The sequence below is a fragment of the Oculina patagonica genome, chromosome 4, assembly GCF_052425735.1.
Source record: "Oculina patagonica isolate OP01 chromosome 4, crgOcupat, whole genome shotgun sequence".
Classification (NCBI taxonomy): domain Eukaryota; kingdom Metazoa; phylum Cnidaria; class Anthozoa; order Scleractinia; family Oculinidae; genus Oculina; species Oculina patagonica.
In genome coordinates this window covers 579,573-600,350 of record NC_135761.1, presented here as the reverse complement: position 1 = coordinate 600,350, position 20,778 = coordinate 579,573, and the positions used below count along the sequence as shown (strand labels likewise).

Below are 20,778 nucleotides of genomic sequence, written 5' to 3'. Positions count from 1 at the left end.
GCGCAGTTCTTGCTCTGCACGGGGTTTTTTAGTTTTGTCGGTGACCAGACGCAGACCTCCACTCGGTCAAGATTGAAGTCACGCGATGTTTAGAAGCTACAAATCAGTAACAAATGGAAACATGTTCTCTTTTTTTGTCTTTACAAAAAATGTTAAGTGTGAAATATTCGATTTTGAAGCGTTTGACTCATGGAAAATGCTAAATTTCGACGCTTTCAAAGAGAAATATAATTCAGCGGGCCAGAATCTGTGAATAAATACAGTTACGTTGGTTTAGAAGAATGTGCTGACATGACAAGTTTCACTTTCGATCGGCTAGACCTCGCGTCACGTAATTTTTTAAAGCTATTATAAGCTACCTTTCAAATCTTTTCGAATCCGTTGGTCTTTACTAAACAAATTTATTGCAAAGTATTTCTCTTTTAAGGGTAATCTATTTTTTTGGGCCTGTGTCATTGAAAGGATTTTAGAGACAAAAAGAAAAATTCCTCTTACAAACATGCCCTGACTTTAATACTCTTTATAAATTCTGACGCTGACTTATTTGAGCGTAAACAATGCTCATAATGTGCTCAAGACGTTTCGACCGAGAATCTTCGGTCTTCTTCGGTTGTTATCATGGCATAAAACGGCTTTTTAACGGTTTCACATTGTACGCGCGCGCGCGAGTGACTAATACAAATACACGCGAACGCTGCGCGAGACTATGAACACGCGAACGCTGCGCGAGACTATGAACATTGTTCATAGTCTCGCGCAGCGTTCACGTGTATTTGTGTTAGTCACTCGCGCGCGCGTACAATGTGAAACCGTTAAAAAGCCGTTTTATGCCATGATAACAACCGAAGAAGACCGAAGATTCTCGGTCGAAACGTCTTGAGCACATTATGAGCGTTGTTTACGCTCAAATAAGTCAGCGTCAGAATTTATAAAGAGTATTAATGTCAACTCCTGACTGTAATTTTGGTATGCCCTGACTTGTACCGTTACGTCATTCGGTATGCTAGGGAAATCCCCTCTGTTCTAAAAACAGCTTCAGCGTCCGCGCGTGGGAATTCGGCCAGAATTTGCATATAAGAAAAATTATTAATCGCGGCTAGAACAAGTCAACCATGAAATGTCACACAAAGTTTGTCAGACGCTGCATTTTTACAGCCGCCTATTGTAATACGAAACCGAAAAGAGAGGCAAAATTTTGACCTGTTAAAGAGGTTCAAAAATAGTACTAACCCTATTGAAACTGCGAAACACTGCCATTGGGCCAGTTTTCAGTTTTATGCAAATTGAGAATATTGCCGAAATTCTCACGGATACTTGCGTGAAGCCAGACGTACTTATATATTGATCTTGCAGACCCAGGGGCAGTTGTTGTAAACTAACGCCTAAAAATTCCCGTCGTTGGTTTCATGGATCAGGATCGTGGGAATTGAATTTGGCCAGCATTAGCATATAGGAAAAATATTTAATTGCGGATGGAACTAGTCAACCATGAAATGTCACACAAGGTGTTTTCTTACCATTTTGTTTGTCAGTCGCGACATTGTTTGACGCAGGTAAAGGGGATAAGGGGAGGGCGATGCATTTTCTGTTCTCGCACATGGCTCCCTTAGAGTGGTCACGTGACCAGCGCAGTTTTAAGCTCTAAGAGCTCTTGTTAGAGTAAGTTAATTCTTGCTTACTTGCTAACTATTTTTTGTACACCAATGAACTTCTCAGTCCTCAGCAACTGTGCCAAGCATTGTAGTAAGCTTTGTAAGAGTAAGGTCTTGGCTGTAAGAGGTTCATAGATTTCAAAACTTAAAGGATCCACTGGCTTCCCAGACTTAGAGTCTATCCCAAGCAACAGTCTATCTTGCTTCCAAGATCTTTCAATCTCATTGAAGCAGTGTATGAAATTGCCTTTTTGGTGTGACATGGAAAATGAATTTTGGTGGAGTAATCTTGGGATGGTTTGCAAGGCATTACTCAGGATTCCCAAAACCTTCAATAAATCTGAATCTGATACACTCTGTGCAAAAGCTTTCAAACTGAAGCTCACAGCCAGTTCAGATGCACCAGCACCGGGTAGAAAAAGCAATGTTTTTCCATCTTCACTAAAGGACATCTTGACACATTTTAGTGCATGGTGAAGAGCAATGTAGTACTGTTTACATAATCCCTGTGCTGGTGAACAAAGCAGTACGTGGTGTGGAATAAATCTGAGATTTGATGGGTTAACCTGAAGCTGGACAAATTTGTGATGGCCAACTTTGTGAAGACCACATGCAAGACCTTTTCCCACAAAGAGTTCTGACAAATGATCGCTATCAAGGCTATCAATGGCAAGAACACCTGCACACTTGCAAATGTAGTCTACATATTCCTGAGGAACCATACTTACAACAGCTATGCTATATTCCCTACAAAAATGCAAGACAAGATCAGACACACTTTCCGATGACAAAATCAATCTGATATTGTGATCTTGAAACATATTGATTACTCTTTTAACTTGGTTTCTTCTCCATTGAATGCTGGCATCTAATGAAAGATTATCCTTGATTCTAATTGATGATGATGTTTCAGGCCCTGAAGAATCCAGGCTACAGTTCACGACCACAAACATGAAGTTCTGAACAGTTGTTGATACCCCTTCTTGTTCTGTAGCAAATCCACGAGGAATTAATATTCCAGGTTTGACTTGGGATGACAAGACTGGTACACCGGGAACTTCTATGCAGATTTGAGGAAACTCATCGATCACATGTAACACTGAATCTTTAAGAGACATCACTGATGAGTTCCAGGTCTCTATCAACAACTCATAAAGAAGTTCAGCAAAATGAGAAACTGTACTATTCGGAAATTTTCCATTCAGTGTTGTGACAAAAATTCTAACGATTCTCTGTTTTATTATCGAGAAATCTTTAACCTCAAGGTCCGTCTTGACCGCGATTTCATCAAGAACAGGGACAACAACATCTTCAAGCAAAGTTGATTCAAGTTTGTAAAAAGCTCTAGATAAAGCAACAAGAGATTGTCTTTGATGAGAAGAGATTTCCACTCCATTACTTTTTGCTCCTATTCCCGTAAAAGCAACAACCTCCCTTAAAATTGTCGTTAACAGCAGAACAAAGGAGGTTGCCCCGTCTCCAGATATGGAACAGAAGGAAACAACTTTGTCAACGATGGTTCGACCGATGAGATTTTCCAAATTCAGCGATCTCAAAATCAACGCACCGTTGTTGGTTATGAGTATATTTCCTGAAGATGAATTAAGCATGACGTCAAGTCCATTCGGTCCAAACGTTGCTTTCAAAATTCCTTCTAAAGTCTCACAAATTTTCAATGCTTCCAGGGCGACCGCCATATTGAATTTGAGACGACGATCTTCCAGCAGGCTTGACCAGCGTTCTTCAAAGTCTCAAACTCCCGGATAAGAAACAAAGATGGCCGACTTTTGTCAAAAAACGCGCGAGGCTCCCTTTGAAAACCTCAATAACATTGCCGGTGATGCGAAAAGATGGCCTTACTAGTACTGTTTTTCCAGCAAGTCACAGCTTAACTCCTTGCTGTTGTATTTTTAGCTGAGAATAAGTTCCTCTTCCGGACTGCAGCTTTGCCGTTCGTGTTGTGAGCTTGTGGTTAGCTTCGAATTGCGTCATGTGAGAAATCTCGCGTCAAACTAGATTGTTCCAAGTCACTCAGAGGTCCTGCTTATATTTGCCCCAGCGGTAAAAATATTTGTTTATCGCGAAATACTGCACTTTAATGCGAGAATTGAAGGCGGATATAATTTACTATGAAATATGAGCCGATCATGTGTTGTTCTTGTTGTGTGGTAACCTAATCCTGGCGCGGGTGGTGTCAATCCTATCCCATGACATGCACGACCAACAAAGCGATCGTGACGAGCTTTATCGAAGTCTTTCTTCTGCTGTTGAAGAGGTAAGGATTCTCACAAACTATACTCTTAAAGTTTCTAATGACTAGCCAGTTAAATAGGTAAGATCAATTCATAAAAAGTTACGAGCAAGCCTTGTGTTATGAGTACACTTTTAATTTAGAAGCAGGTATTGATTAATATAATTTTTAGAGATGTAGCGTGGTTGATAGCAGGTATTTTAGCTTCTTTGGCAAGGTTTATTGATTACAGATTTGATCAAAAATGGTTGGTGTATTGTTTACACCTGTTCCAAAAATAATATTATTTAAATTAGAAAATAAAAATTCAAAGAGGCGAGGCAAGCCAGTGACTTTGAATCTTAAGATAATATACTTGGATGATACTGTAAAGTAAGTGGATAAACCACACTGTTTTGGCTGATCAACAATTTTGAGTACCTTTCAAAAATACTACAGGAGGAGGCACAGTGGACTAGTCAGCCAGACTCTGGGTTGAGCTGTCGGGGTTCGAGTCCTGGCCAGGGTCACTGCATTGTGTTCTTGGGCAAGGCTCTTAAGGTGATTCCACGGAATTGCATTGCGCATCCTTGCTGCGCATACGTTTTTGCGTCATTTAGCGTGTGCACGAGCGCGCACGCACACAGAACACTACGAGATTCCCTTCAGCCTACGCTCGGTGGGAAAAGAAATGGTCGTTTTCTCTTAAACGAGCACGGTGACCCCCATTTTTTAATGCATTAATTTAAATGTCATACGGTTGTCTACAATATAACGCGATTTAAAGAAAAGTTTAAAATTCTACATTGAGATATTTTAATTTTAATGCCGTAAAAAACATTTTTTTAGGTAGTGCCGTTAACGTGCGCACAAAGCAAAATCTTTAATTTCTTTCGTTTTCTTAATTCCTGTACAATAAGAATAGTTTTTAATATAAGATCAAAGTCTATTTTGTTGAAATAGACTAATACTTTAATGCAAAAATGATTTTTTTCTAGAAACAATAGTTCCCCATTAGAATTACTAGGGTTCCTAATATCTACCTCGTGGGTCGTATATTTACTATAATGCCCATCCATTTTACACAAAAACTAGCACGGTGACCCCCATTTTTCATTTCATTTTTTTAATGCTCATAACATAATTGTAACCTGGACCAAGTTTCAGAAAATTTTTAATACTCCTTCTATTTCAGTGGAATCACCTTAACTGTCACATTGCCTTTATAATCTAATGCAGTGGACCTTGGATCAATAAAGCCTATCCAAGCTCTGAATTGCATTCTGACTTTGTGTGTTACAGGTGCCTCTTTACATTGTATCCAGGAGTAGAAATTGGTATTTACGAATTGCTTGGATAACCTGGCCAAATGCAAAGGGGCAGAGGGCGAAAGAATATCCTGTGAATGACTACTGTATTTACTTGAACAAGTGCCGCCCTCGAATAAGCGCCACATTTGGACCAAAAAAATAATAAGTGCCACCCCAAACAAGCGCTGCAGTCCTCATGCAGCGCTTATTCGTGGAATTCTATTTAACTAAAAACAGCACTTAAAAGCAACTCTAAAACAAACTTGGTCATTTCTTTCCATCAAAACCGATGTTTTGCAGTTCAAAGTGATTGTTTTATTATCCAACATTCTTACAATACTATCCAACATTCTTACAATACAAAGTTCTGTAAATGTTGTGAAGGCTGCGAACTTTGCCAGTACAGCTAGCGTCACTGTCTCTTCAGCAAGAGACGAATACTGTCAATCAAAAGACGCTGTTTTCAATTACTGTAAAAGATTCGGTTGTTTGTGGCATCCAAATTTTAAATAAGCGCCACCCTCAAATAAGCGCCGCCCTTGAATATGTGCCTCACTTGAGGCGCAAAAAATTTAATAAGCGCCACAGCGCTTATTCGAGGAAATACAGCACTTACATAGTCAAAAGGAGTGGCAGTACTCCTAGTTACTTGATGCTACAGAGTTAAGTGCCAGCATTAATGAGCTGCACATTTGGAGCATACTTTATTTTACATGTGGATAATAGGAATATTACTGAGCCAGCCTGGTACAGTGTAGTTACAATAGACTAACATGCCATTCAGAGGGAGACTAGGCTATAGGAAACCGACAGAAATGCTTTTATGTTCCAACTCGGTAAATCACCCTCCTCCAGACAGACTTGATATTTTCTGAGTATCCACACAAGATGTCAATGTTTCAGGGTAATATGTTTAAGGAAGTGGAAAGTTTTAAGCAAAAATTATTTTTTAGATCCAAGCTCATGTTGCCCAAGGATCAGATGTCATTTGGAACTGCAATGCAGTGGACAAACTATGTTTTTGTATGGAAGACATTTTTAACCATGGACTAAGGGAAGGGTAAGTAAACTCCTTTACTGGCCCCTAATGTTAATAAAACTGTGAAAAAACAAATCACTCATAATACTATTTTCAAACCCTTTTCATTCATTGGATGACAGTATGGAAATGATTTTTTTTAAGTTGTAGCTATAACAAGTGTAAGAATCTTTTAAAAAATCGGTTCGGTTATGAAGTTTACTTTTATAAGTAGTGCAAAGATTGTATGCCAACTCCCTCAGTTTAAGCTGTTTCAACCCTCCAAGTTAAGACCATTTTAGTCGCCATGGCGACTAAAATTTTGGAGCTGGCGACTAAATTCGAACCAAAGTCGCCAGCCTGGCGACTAAAATTGAGAAGAAGGATTGAAAGCGTGAGCTTAATTTAGCGACTAAAATATTTCACTGGCGACCAAACCTGAGCAGTTGGTGGCCAAATGGCCACTAAGGAAAAAAATAAACTTGGAGGGTTGTGTTTAATACCTTCTTGCCTTTGAGGAAGTTCCTTTGCTGGATGTCTCACTGCCATTACAAGCGTGAATGTTTTCAAACACCAAGTTAAACATGAAGCAGGATAATGCTTTGGTAAATGGTAGTTGTTCACAATTAACAATCTGTACTAAAATTCTAACAGATGAATCATGTTTGAGCTGAGAGTCAAGTTAATGTTTGTAACATGGTTTTATTTTTCTTGCAGGCTGCTTAGCTGGGCTTCTCACAATCAAGTCTCGTTTTGGTCGCTGGCAAACAAAATAACTTGTAAAAAAGATATTGAAGATATTAACAGGTAATAAAATCAACTTACATTGGGTGGATGTTATATCCGAAAACAACAAAGGCCTGTGAATACAAGTTGTGAATACAAGAGTGTGGAAATTATTAACACAATTAACAGTCAATTATTTGTTTATTATTTCTTCTCAAACTCATTAATAATTCATCACGTTCACGAAAACAAAGAAAATCATAACCATGAAAGAGGTTTGGATACCTGGTATTAATTAGCCTAGATTTTTATGATTTTATTTCTCCACTTACTCCATATGTTTTGTTTTGGTTAAGAAGATATATCAAACACTCAAGACAGTGTTTCATTGGCTAGCCAAACACCTCGAATTTTGTCGTTAATACTCTGCTGTGTGTCTTTTTTTCAACTTTCTTCTCGGTGTTTGGCTATCCCAATCAATGTAACATTGTCTTTCGTGTTTGATATATTACATCCATAACTAGTGAAAGCAGTCTCATTGGTTCATTTTGTCAAAAAACTGGCTGCTACATGTATGTTACAAAATGTATGTATAGCAATGGTTTATTTGAATAATATTTCATCCGTGTACAGGCTGCAGATAAAAAGTGATCAAGAAAAATGCTTGGCTTGGATTAGGCAAGGACTAAAGGAGAACACCCTCAGCAGTTACCTGAATGTTATCACGCAAGACGAAAAGCTTCTTAGGTATGTGTACAGTATTAACCATTATGTAAAATGTGTTTGATGATGAGAGTAAAGTGTCTTACCCAAGAACACAACACAGTGACCCTGGCCAGGGTTCGAACCCGGAACGCTCGCTTCGGAGTCCGGCGCGCTAACCATTAGGCCACCGCGCCTCCCACACTCCCACAGGAGAATAATGGGTAGCGACAAATTGTTAGCCAAATAAAGGGCAGCCTGGTAAAATGCTGGGAGGTTAGCCAGTGGTAGACTACAGTAATACCCTGACCAATGCTGGGGAGTTGCAATACTCCTACAATGTAATTGCTTGAGTTCATGAAAAATAAACCAGTTTTAAAGCACCTATACAACTGAGCTATCTGACCTCTTTGCTCCCTGGGGTTAAAAGCTAAAACATGTTGACATTCAGATTATCCATACAGTGGAAGCCTGATTTTTCCAAGCTCTAAGAAAAACAAATACAAAACTGTTTCCAAAAATTGGGTATTTCGAGATGTCAGGGGTAAAATAACAGTATTCTACTGAGGGAAGGTTTGAAAAATTGAGAATCATTTCTGCAGTTATAAGGGAAGTTACGTGTTTATTCAAATGTATACAACTGTTGTATTTTAAAAGATTCATGAAGGTTTTACCACAACAGAAATCCACTTAGGCCATGTGTCTCCATGGAAACCTCGTTTTATTCTGGAAACATTTTCCTTCATTTTATTTTCCATCACTTAATACTGTTTAAGGTGTGTATCTTACACCCACTACAATGAATATATTGAAAATAAATTAAAAATATGGAAGTGCAGTTTTTTTGAATACCCCCCAACGGGTAGTACTTGCAAAAATTGATATAAGATCATGCTAAAAGGTGTTAATTGAAGCCTTAGACATTTCATTTGCATAATTCTGAGACATGGTTGTTTTGTTTAATTTAGGTGCATATTCATGAGGTTTAGCTCACAAATGATTATCCTATTTGTCCATTGTAGAGAGTTCTACCATTCCCATGCATTCCTGTGTGACAGAGAAAAGGCAGAAAAAGTCAAGGACTTGATAACTTATGGAATATCACACTTGGATTTTGATATGTGAGTAACCTAACATGTACCTGTGTTTTTAGTGGCTATATATAACTGCAGGTATTGCAATGACTTAAAGTTTCTTCAGGAGCCCATTACCGAGAGAGAGCAACTTCCATACTTTGTCTGTGAAATGGCATTTTCACTAGACAAGTTAAGTTTTTTTTTTTTTGATATGATTTTCACTCTAACTGGTTTTGGATAGCCATTCACAAGCAATTACGTAATAGACTGTTGATGCGTAGCTACAGTACCTTGTCCACCTGGGATGTAAGCATGGCGGACACATGCGAGGAATCTTTGGAGTGTTCTGACAGCATTTTTTGAGCGATAATTTCAGCATTTCCTTGCAAAACAGTGGCTGGCCTCATCTGAAACAGTAATTTTCCTGGGAAAGGCTTGGCTAAAAATAACTAAGTTACTTGTGAAAAAGCCATTGCACATATATATGGAAATTTCACACTCCGGGAAATGTGTTCCTAGAGTTTCTTACAGTAAACCAGGTCTCATTGACTAATGGTTGAGGTACTTAGTTGTTATAGCTAGCTTTTTTAAGGTACCGGTACTGTTTTCTATGCTGCCTAAGGTAATTCTATCTGTGGATAAACCCTAGTGTGTGACCATTCAAATGAAAGCTTTTGAGCAAACTTTCATGTTGTAGTGTTTATTATGCTGTACAAGTTAATTTGTTAAAGCGTATTATAATTTATATTCTAAGTGTTACCATTTACACCTGTCTAGTTCATTGACAAGCAGTTCCAGAAGACGTTCAGAAGTTGAAGTTGAAGCTAAGCCAGTCATTGTTGGTGCAGGTATATTAAGTAGAGGAGTCGGCTCCAGATTTGCTGTTTTTATCTCTTTTAATTCTTGTGTGCAGTGACATCCTCTTCAGCTTAACTGTTCTTCTTAACATTAAGGATTTTTCACATACCAGTACATACAGGGTATCAACATATACCTGTACATATCAGGGCTTCAAAACATTTTTTGAAATCCCTGTACATATAAACCATTTCATTGTCCTGGGGGGAAGGGGTGTAAATGTTGAATTTTGGTCCTACTTAGGGTGTTCTGGCCAAAATGCCAATATTTTAGCCATCAAGGTCTTGTTTAGGGTTGCACATGAATAAATATAGAAATATATGTTTTAAACTGCTTTAAAATGGTATCTTTTAGTGGTCGAAAAAGCTAGAACCATGCCCAGATTGGTCTTCTTTAGGGGTTTAATTCAAAATCTCATACACGCATCCCCATCTGTCTTATGGCAGTCTCTCCCCCCCCCCCCCCCAGTCAGGCTCATTGTTGCTGTTAAAAACTCTTTAACCTGTTTATTCTGGATTTCACCAAAACCTCAATAATCCAAATATTGAATAATACCGGTAATTCACTTGTAATGCATTACTGTTTTTTTTTTCAGATGCCATGATAACACACCTCCCTGAGCGATCAAGCCTTGTAAATGGCTATGGATCACCGTCAAGTAGCTGGAATGGACGTGAACACTCTGGTCATTGGTACAGCCAAGAAACTCGCAGTTTAAAAATTGAGGAAACTGGAAAGAAAAAGAAGAAAAGGAAAAAAGCTGGTGTAGCAATGATTGCCGAGAGCGCAGATGTCGAGGAAACACATTACATTGAGAAAGTGATTCAAATGCATAGAGAGTTGGATTCTGAGTCTTCTGACAAAGAACTTAAAACAAGTCAAATTGTAGATGATCAAAAATCTGAGGAAAGTAAAATTACTGATAGTGATTTAGCAAGTGCTTTGGATACAGATGGAGAAACTAGCTCAGAAATCTCTTTAACAATGGAATTACCAGTGACAGAAACTTTACTACAGAAATTTCTTACTGATAAACTTCAACAGACTTCAAGTGTTATTGCTGAGCCTGAACCGACCTTGAAAAGTGCTGTAATGTTTGAAGAAGTAACTGTAATGGAGATTACTCCACAAGAGGAGAAAGTCCATCATCATGATGAAGACATTTTAAATACATTCGAAGGAAAAAGTGAAGAGAGTAACTTGATAATGGAAGAGCTAGATTTAAAAGTTAAGTCTGATCAGAATACTGCGTATGAGCAATCATCTGAAAATGAACCAAATCTTGTTGAAGATACATGCATTGCCAGCCCATCAGAGCTTGAATGTCAATCATCATCTCAAAATCCTTTTGAAGGCTTAACGGATGACGAAACTGATGCATCTTATAAAGTAGTAGAAGAAGAAAATGTTACTAACGAGACTGAAACTACAGAACACTTTGCTGCCTTGGCAGCTTTTGAATGTGGTACACCAAAACAAGTCGACAGTATCTGGCAAATTGAAAAAGAGAGGTCAATGTCTAATACAAGTTATGAAGGCGAAGACTTGAATATTATTCCTGGAATCCACAAAAATGCGGACAGACATTCATTAAGTGGAAGTTCAGGGAGTTATAACGGATCAGGTTCATTTCAGCTGGGTTCTCAGCGAAGCAGCAGAAATAATACAATGGACTCAGTTTATCGAACCTCAACGCTTGGAAGCTCTGTGGCATCTGATTCCTGGCCCTCTAGTCGTAAGAGCTCTAAAGCTGATATGGGATTCAATGTTGGTTCCCCCGGCAGTGAGTTTAGCGAGTATGAGATGTTTGATGAATTGCTTGGATTAGAAGAGGATCATTTCTCTCCACCTGAGGTATGCTTATTAAATTGAATTTGTTGTGGTTTAAAATCGACTTTTTGCTTTAAATTTTTTAGTGATAATCTACCAAGTTATTTTGCTAATTATTTTAAATTAAATGAAATGATCCATAGCCATAACACTAGAACAGCCTCAAATATATATATTGATTATAAAAGGACAAATTATGGGAAATTTTTTCTTAAATTTAGGGGGGCCCAAATTTGGAACAAATTACCTAAGGAACTTAAAGTATTAAAAACATATAGCCTATTTAAAAAATCAGCAAAAGTTTATGTGCAAAATCATATTGTATTCCTTAAGCTAGATTATAGTTAATTTTTAAAAATAGCAAAACCCGTGTTAGTTACTACATTTATAGAAATTATATCCATCTGCTATATTATTGTTAGTTTTTAACATGGGGATCTTCTTTAGAAAAGCTCAGTAGAGCTTGCTAAGATCTCCAGTCATTATATATTAATATTTTTCGCAGATATATGACATTTCTGTAAATTAGAAATATAATGGACGAATAAAGTATATAACTAACATTGACTGAAAAAAAAAAATCAAAATCAAACAGGTTTGAAAACAAATATTTTTAAGCACAGAATATTAACCCAAAGCCTAATCAGCCTCATGCAGCCTAATGCAGCTAATAGCAGGGTTTTTGAAAAAGCCTGGATGTATGGAAAAATTCAATACTAACAGTAGTCCTGGAAAAATTCCTGTAGTATTGGAACTCCCCCCAGGTGCGCTCATTTGTTCCTTCGCTTGCTCACTTCTCCTCATTTTTTCGCTTGCACATTTCAATCGCTTCGCGTGCTTGGAAAGGAAATGACTGCTAATGCAGGCTACATTGTAATTACAATGCTTATCTTACTTTATTGTTTGGAGCTGTCTCATTTGAATCTGCTTTAAAGAATATTCTTTAATTATTGTCTTTGATATAATATGTAAGCAACGTTTTGCAGATACTCTGTCAGAGCATCACTTGTTTCAATCTACAGTCCACAAGTGATACATTAATCCATAATCTGGTATGTTTTGTCCGTAGTCCTTCATGGGTGTTTCCACTTCAGAAGAACTGCGGCATGCTATAGATGCCTGCAAAGATCTCATCAACACAACACCTGAAGACTCGGAGGAGAAAAACAAACTTGTCAACAAACTGGTGCAGCTCAGGCTTAAACTACAGGAAACACAGGTGTGGTCAGGTGTTAACTAGACTTTATAAAAGTTCTTTCCAATATGTGTCATTAGATTGTAACAACAACAAAAATATTATAATCTTCCTCTCCTCCTTTAATTTATCGTTAGCCAAATGCTCATTCAAGCTCTTTGGTGACATTTTTTAAATTGATTTAAGACATGCCTTTTAAGACCGCTTATAATATTTTTTTTACGCTTCGTTTTTGTCCTGAAAAATGACTTTAATACTACTAACACTTTACAAAATTAATTTATATTTATTACTAACACAAAGTTACTATCCAGTTTTCTGTAATTTCCTTATTCTTATCCATATCTTTCTTTACAAATAAAATTATTTCACCCTTCAGGATTCAAAAACATCAAATGATTCAAGTGCACGAAAAATCCTGAGTCACATTTTTGTCAAGGAAGAAGATGCAGGGAAAAAGTTGAGCTGTGATAAATGTGGAAAGGCAATCTGGATGTGGCAGTCACTCTTCACTTGCAAAGGTACTCATCATTTTCATGTATTTCTTGTTTTGATATTCATTTTGCAAATAAAAACGTTGTTGTTCTAGGGTAATTTAGTAGTAAAACACTATTAATAACTCATTTAACTTGCAGTTTTTGTCTGTCGGTTTTGTATTTGGTAGAAATTATAAATGCAATTTACTTTCATAGTGGCTGAGGTGTTGGTGGACTAAGGGGTCGGGGTTTGAGACCAGCCAAGTTTGTTGTGTTTTGGGTGCATGACACTTTTCTTTCACAGTGCCTCTCCACACCCAGGAGTTAAAACGAGTACCAGCAAGCTGCTAGGGCAACCTGACAAAATGCGGGCTGGGGCAGGTGGGGTGGAGAGGGTTAGTATAAACCGGCAGTGGACTGGCATCACATCCAGGGGGGAGCAATATTCCCAGTCACCTCGCTTTCAGCAGACACCTGAGATGGGTGTAAACTGCTATTCACGGGATCTCTATTTTTGCAATGAAGTCTATTTATTTTAATAATTGTGTAAACTTTGATGGCCATTGCTTATAAAGTTACGTGTAATTTGTTTTGTCATTAGCTTGTAACTACAACAGCCACAGACGCTGTTTGGAGCTGATTCGCAGGCCCTGTGCCAGCCGCAAGGTAAGAAATGGAAAGCACGGTCAGGAAACTGGTACCTTATTATATCAATCAGAATTTGTTGAGCCTGCATATTTAATCCGAGCTGTTGCTGGGCAACATGACGCTATGTTGACGTCACACTGTTCGGAATATTCTCAAGTACTCTTGCCATTCACTGGATAGCAAGAATCGTAAACTGTTTGAGTGCTTTCTCGAGGATTTGGCAAAACGGCACATCCTCTTGGGCTAAACGATACTGTTGCTGTAATCATTTAACCCTCCAAATTAAAGGCTTAACCCCTTTGGTATTTGGTGCGGCTAAAAGTGATGAGTTATTTTCTTCGTTTGCCAAACTACCATGCAATACTTCTGAAGATTAGTAAAGGTTGCGCTAACGCAGTTTCGTTGCCCGCTGCTTCTGTCAAAGCAGTTCGTTTTTGCACTGGTTGTTTCACCCTTTTGAAAAAGCAAAAGACGTTGCTCAAGGTTCAAGAATATTCCATTGAAGCTACTGAACTTCTTACGTTTGTTTATTGACAGGTGTCAGTCAGTAACTACAATTTACGAATCTGTCCAGAGACAGGGCTGTCGTCGCAGCAGTATAAATGTGCTGAGTGCAGGAAACAGATCGGATTAACAAGTGAGCATAAAGCAAAACCTAACAGCTTTTCGGATTAAGGCCCCCGTGTCCCACCCACTTTTACCGCGACTGTGAAGAGACAGGAGAGGGGGGTCAATGTCGAGCTCATTCAATTGTAATACAAGTTTATGTTAAACAAAACTACTGACTGAAGTATCTTGTGAAAGCCCTGAATGGCTAACAACAAGACCGTCCCTAAAAAGTCATTTCTGCGAGTTCATAATTACTTTAAAATCTCTGGAAGCTTTAACATAACGGTAAAACGCCAAAGAAGGAATAACAGAGCAAAATGCGGGATCAAGGATGGTTAACATAAGGGGAAGAATGTGTTGTACAATAAATGAGAGAATTCTAATATAGCCCATGAAAATGACGTAGACTGTAACGCAGGCGTAAGGCAAATTTTGAACCAAAAAACTTGAGAAAACAAATCGAACACACTTTTCCATAGACCATAGAAATGACTTCAAAAAATTTCCAAGACTTTGCAGTGGAACCACGAGCCGTCGAGTTTTGAACATTTCATGACGTAATTTTCATGGCCTTATAGAGTGTAGACCATGAAAAATCTGGTCGATTTGTTTAATGATTTCTCGTGTTTAAATCTTCAGGGGGTGAGCGTTCAGAAGCAAGGCTTTGTGATTATACTGGGCAGTATTACTGTGAAGAGTGCCACTGGAATGACATGATTGTTATTCCAGCCAGAGTTGTACACAACTGGGACTTCTCAACCTATAGAGTAAGGGTCCTGTTTATGTAGAAAAAACATCTCTTGTAGGAAGATCACCCTCCAGATCGAGCCACCCAAGGCGTGGATCTTTTCATACATTTCTTTATAAATAGCAGCGAACTGTTTACGTGAGAAATCACAAAGTTTGCTCGTTTCGATTCCGCTTTATATGACTCCGTCGCTTATGCTCCAGTAAAAACTAGATTGACGGAGTGGCAAGCAGAAAAGAAGGACTCGGAAGGCCTGAGAGCTAGCATTGTTTTTGGTTTGCTCTTCCGCTTTTGCTTTCGACTCCAACAATCTAGATTTCACTGGACTATCAGCGACGGCTTGATTAGTGGAAACGGAAAAAATGAGGAAACGTTCTGATTCTTCCGACTTTCCGTCGAGCTCATGACTCCGCTAGCAACTCCTACTTTCGACTTTCACTAGGTCGTAAAGCGCTCTTACTACTCCGATTTCAACATCGACTGCGACGCTGTCGCTACTGAAAACCAGTCCGGCTTTAGAATGCTCCGTGTTTTTCACCTTTATACAGGTGGAGCATGATGTAGAAATGTTCTGCCTGAGGATGTTCCTTTTCAACTCGTTTATAAAGACCATTCTGTTTGTGTATCTGTCACTATTCAGGTTTCAAGGCAATCCAAACAGTTCTTAGCACTCATGCTTACCAGGCCATTGTTAAAGATCGAAAAACTAAACCCAGCTCTGTTCAAGTTTGTAGTGGAACTGAGGGAAGTCAAGGTAAGTTTAACAACAAGTTCTGAATGCGTCGACTGTAATACACACACTCGGGTATGTTTCTTTTGTAACTGTAGTGTAGTCATAAATCAAGTGACTCCTTTCATTGCTCTAATTCAACTGTACTTTATTCAATAATCAAGTTACTATATTCTTTACATGATCTCGTGATTAGTTATCAGAGTTTTACTTTTACTAAGGAAAGTAATTTTACAGCGTGACTGAGTAATAACGTCCATACAATAATAACGCTGTGTAACGCAACGCTTAGTTTAGGTAACGCAATACACTACAGTAGCCATATCATGGTTGTTTGACTGTCGAAATTCGGGAAAGTGGTGATTGTTAGCAAACAAACTGGAAGGGAAGTACAGTTGTAGGCTATAGAGGGAGTTTTTTATGTGATGAACATGGGTTTCCCTGTTCTTCGCCACTCAGTGATTCTTTAATATGTCCCACTTCGCAACTTCGCAAAAACGTTTCATATTTCTCTTCGCTGGTGTTGTGCCTTTTGGTTGCATTCGGATGGGAAAAGAAGCCTGATACTAGGTCTGTATTTTGTTTGTTATTTCTTCAGCGTCTAAGAGAAGAGATTCTCATTATGAAGAAATACTTTGTTACCTGCCGCGAAGCTTTGGAGAGCAAGTTGCTTCTGCAGGTATGTGTATAACTACTGCCTTGTGATGTGATGATGATGATGATGATGATGATGATGATGATGATGATGATGATGATAACTACTGCCCTAATAAACTTCTAGTGAGGGCGGTAAGCTTGTGAATACGTGGAAGTAAGCGATTGTTTGATTTTTCAGGGATTTTTAAGAGAAAGGGCTGTTTTCACTGGCTTTTGACGTTTTCTTTTCGTTTTGACTTAACAGAGCTCTGTAATTGGTTAAAAACGCGTGCAACAGCTCTGACTTATTAGATCAAGCCTTTTTTTATTGGTCGTGTTTAGCAAGAGAGGAAAAGCATTTTTTTTTTTCACCCTGACATTTCTTTTTGGCATTCTGTTTTGTAGCTGAAGAATAGACAACATTTTGTGGATAGCGCCAACATTTACTCTCTGGAAGATCTGATTGATGTGAACTCTGGCTTGCTTTTGCCTTTTCTCACAAGGATTCACTCTCTTTTTCTCACACACATAAAGTCGGATTGTCAGGTATGGAAACCATGTGCCTGTTTTTTCTATTTAATTGATTACAAAACAGTGATGAAGGAAATAATAGGGCACAGTTTCGTTAAAAAAAGCAACGCAAAAGACACAATTCTGCCCATTAATGCGATCAATATTTGTTGATCGGATGAAAATTGGCCTGTACGACAGGTATGGAACGGTGTGTTCACATGCAGTTTGAAAATGACAGTATGTGCCTGAAAAGTGTTTACAGTTTGCCCTGCAAATGCAGAAACAAGCCCGATCATCCCTGTTTTATCATTACAAGAGCCATAGACGTTGCAAAAATGACGAAAACCGTACCCTTTTCTAGCTGTGGTCTGAACTATCAGAAATTTAGTTTGTCTATACTGTGATCGCCCGGTTAAAAGTAGTCTAGAAACAGGTTGTCGTTGATGACTGGTTTCGACAACCCGAAGCTGATGGGAGTCTAGTGCAGTTAACTCTCACACTTCTGTAACTTCCCATTACAGCTCGCACAACGAACTTTAATTTTTTCTTTATATTTCAGCTTTGTCAAGCAAAGGGGTTTGTCTGTGAGATTTGCGGAAAAGATGAAATCATTTTCGCCTTCGATCCTCATGCAACGCAGTGCAAACAGTGCAGAGCAGTGTTTCACAAGTAAGTAAAAAAAAATTAAAAGTCAAAATGCTTAGCACGTGCCGCCTAATATTCCGGAATAGTTTTGATTAACGGCGAACGGATTGCATTATTCGTTTCAAACATTCAAATTCAAATTGAATATTGTAAATCATCCAACCGTAAACACGTGAACACGTGAACGTGTCAAAAATTAACCAATCAAATTGGTTAATTTTTGACTTGATAGGTAAAGCACATGTTGTAGGGATTGTTTTCGACCATATTGTATCTGTCGTGTGCATGCCTTTATAGTCCTAGCTACTCTACCATCACGTGACCGTACTTAACGCAACAGTGGAGCAGGGTTATCTCTTTCGTAAATCAAAAGTTGTAATACTTTTTTCCCCTTCTTTTTTTCAACAGGATCTGTTTCAAGGCTAATGTGTGTCCGAAATGCGAACGAAGACAGAAAAGATCGCATAAAACATAATCAAAAAGATGACTTGAACGATTCGCATTCGTGAACGTAGAAATTAAAAGTTAAATAAAGAAAGGAATGCTTCGGACAAGCAGTCAAGAATCAAGGCATTGATTTATGGAGAATAAATTCGTTAATTGACTGAAATGGATGACATCAAAAGTCAGACATCATAAGAGCCAAGAACTATGCATGTTAGCGTATCAGTCGGTGGCACAAGTACCTCCGGGTGGAATCCTGACTCTACGCGATTTTCGGCGGAGAGGTGGCGAGCTACGTGACGAATTCTTATGACGTCACGTTGTCGTGACAACTGTGCTCGGGACTGCTCGCGCTAGTTTTTGATTGGAGGATAACAATCGGAAACTGTTCGAGTGATTCTACGAGGATTTACGAAGGTGGCACTTGTAATGCCGACTGTAGTCAAAGACCTCAGAAAAAAGGCGCTGTCGCGTTCAGACTGTGAGCAATTTTGATGTTTTTCATAGATCGGCGAGCGACAAGTGCGAGTTGCGACAAAAATATAGTTTTCTCGCGTTTTTTGTTTGTTGCATGCGGATGATCTGGAGTGCTCGCAGTTGAGTTCGTGTTACTAGTAGATGGCGAAGACTATTTTTAGAACGAAATGTTTTAAAAAGACAGATGCCTTATCGGAACGTCAATTACATTATTAAATTATTAATTATTTATGAATCGGTTAGAACAGTATAGTGCAGAATTATTGCCCACTTTTTTCTGTTTTTCGAAGAAGTGTTCTTTATTTTAATGCTTTCGAGAAAATAGTTTAAGATTAGGTATACGGTTATTTGGGCGGTTGAATTTTGTGACATTTAAACATGTTTTTACCTCTGTTTTTAACTTTTTTAACGGAAATTACAAGAGCACGACATTGTTATTGGTTTTATTTTGATTTTTTTGTGCGCTTTGTTGCATGTGTAATTGTTTTCTAAGAAACTAAGCTTTACTAAAACTTTATTCGGTACCGGTAATTGTATGAAATTTGGACGAGACATCCAGGAGTAAAGGCATCGTGAATGTAAACTCGACCCTGTAGTTTTGTATATCTTTTTATAATATAACTGAATGCCCCGGCAACCAATCAGAGTAGGCGTTATAAAGGTAGATTTTCTCCTCCAATCACAGCACTCAAATAACGCACTAAACCAATCAGAAATCAAAGCAAAACCATGCAACCGATGCCAAGCGCGGGAAAAACGCGCGGGAAGACGCGTGCAAAGTGTAAAGCACTTTTGGCAGTGATTCGAAACCGCTCGCATTTATTTTTTAAGAGTAGCTAACGAAGTGTTACAGTTCAAGAGTTTAAAACCTTGTAGTTTTGTATTTAAATGAAAATGGCATTAAATTGAAGGTCAACTGTTTACTTGTAATTGTGTTCCTTCTGAAACGAAAATCTCTTGTGTAATAAAAATGTTGAAAAATGTGTTATCTTTTATAGTTCATATGGGCCATACAGCTGCTGTTTTATTTAAGTCGCAGTCATTCTTCTGTCGGTTAACCGTGGTGACAGGTTTGGCGGAAAGGATAGAAATACTAGAAACTGAAGAAGGAAACCGTAGAAGACTTAGTCTGACACTAAGTCAGGGCTTAGAGGCGATGAACAGCTCTGCATGAAAAGACAAATCATAACTTGAGTTCTGCGTCACGCGTTTTAAATTCTTAAACATTTCTATTTGTACTGACTCGCTTGTGCAAGGCAAGGGTCTGTACATACAAAAGTAATCAACGAAGCAAAAGATTCTACAGGCAATACACACCAAAACAAAAACAAATGCTAATCAACGATAGCTAACGATGATTTCACAGGGGATTTTCTGCTAAGACCCGTTAATGACGTTGCGTTGGCGGGACAGTTCAGGCGCGACTTTTCACGAGGAAAGCATGCATAGGCCGATAGGCCGGACCTTTGTTCCAGGCCTTCATGCGTGAAAGGCACGTGCTTGTCACGTTCATCAAACAGACGACACGAGTTTGGCCAGACAGTATTTCGCGGGGTTTTATTTTCGCGATTTGGCCAAAAAGTGCGTTAAAAGCATTAAAAATATGCCAAAAAACGTTGAAAATGCGTTTCGAAGTTCACGATTTTTTGAGAATCACAGTAGACTTCGTAATAAATCATCTTAGCATGTAAGCTTCTTTGGTTTGTTTCTGCCAGAATGTCCCTTACGGTTGCAGACATAATTTGAATGGATGTTTTGTGACAAACTAGACACACTACATATGCCATGACCAAATTTTTCATTCCGCGATAAATTAAGAAAGACATACTGCCATTGGGATTTCTTTCTTTAGAAACTTCGGTATGAAGACAGACCTTTTCAATTTTTGCACTGTTGAAAGATAGCTTCTAAAATTTCTTAATTTTTAAAATTAAAGTCTGAATTATCAGCTTAACCCATGCCAAACCCACGCAACCGAAAGGACAGAGGTACATTCATCTCAAGTACACAGGAGCCTTCATGTATTACCATCTCAGGCTTGGCGCAAGGTATCCAAATTAGATTTCTGTTTTATTTTATTGAAATGCACTCACTGAAAGAAAACAATATAGCTCTGTTGGTATTGAACCGGCATTTTTCAGTGACGAAGAGCTGTTGACAGCAGAAACCTGCAACTTCACCAAGTGTGAAGTGATGTATCAGACTGAATAAACCTGAATGATTGTCCTTGTATAAGTGCTTTCGTTCCTTGACAT

At 38.5% G+C, this 20,778-nt stretch overlaps 2 protein-coding genes across 2 annotated transcripts; one reads left to right on the top strand and one right to left on the bottom strand.

The window, feature by feature from the left end:
- Positions 1 to 493: 493 nt before the first annotated feature.
- Positions 494 to 3,425, bottom strand: LOC144649021 (BBSome complex assembly protein BBS10-like). The gene is made up of 2 exons (XM_078508479.1): positions 768 to 3,425; positions 494 to 604 (listed from the first exon to the last, which is right to left on the bottom strand). The coding sequence occupies exon 1, from the start codon at positions 3,347 to 3,349 to the stop codon at positions 1,676 to 1,678; it is 1,674 nt and encodes a 557-aa protein (XP_078364605.1). The 5' UTR covers positions 3,350 to 3,425; the 3' UTR covers positions 494 to 604; positions 768 to 1,675.
- Positions 3,426 to 3,431: 6 nt separating this feature from the next.
- LOC144649020 (uncharacterized) lies at positions 3,432 to 19,504 on the top strand. Its single transcript, XM_078508478.1, has 17 exons — positions 3,432 to 3,927; positions 6,146 to 6,252; positions 6,928 to 7,017; positions 7,570 to 7,683; positions 8,661 to 8,759; positions 9,492 to 9,562; positions 10,168 to 11,426; positions 12,472 to 12,621; positions 12,977 to 13,118; positions 13,675 to 13,739; positions 14,259 to 14,358; positions 14,970 to 15,097; positions 15,719 to 15,832; positions 16,407 to 16,487; positions 16,850 to 16,990; positions 17,517 to 17,626; positions 18,011 to 19,504. The coding sequence occupies exons 1-17, from the start codon at positions 3,865 to 3,867 to the stop codon at positions 18,075 to 18,077; spliced, it is 2,901 nt and encodes a 966-aa protein (XP_078364604.1). The 5' UTR covers positions 3,432 to 3,864; the 3' UTR covers positions 18,078 to 19,504.
- The last annotated feature ends 1,274 nt before the right edge of the window (positions 19,505 to 20,778 follow it).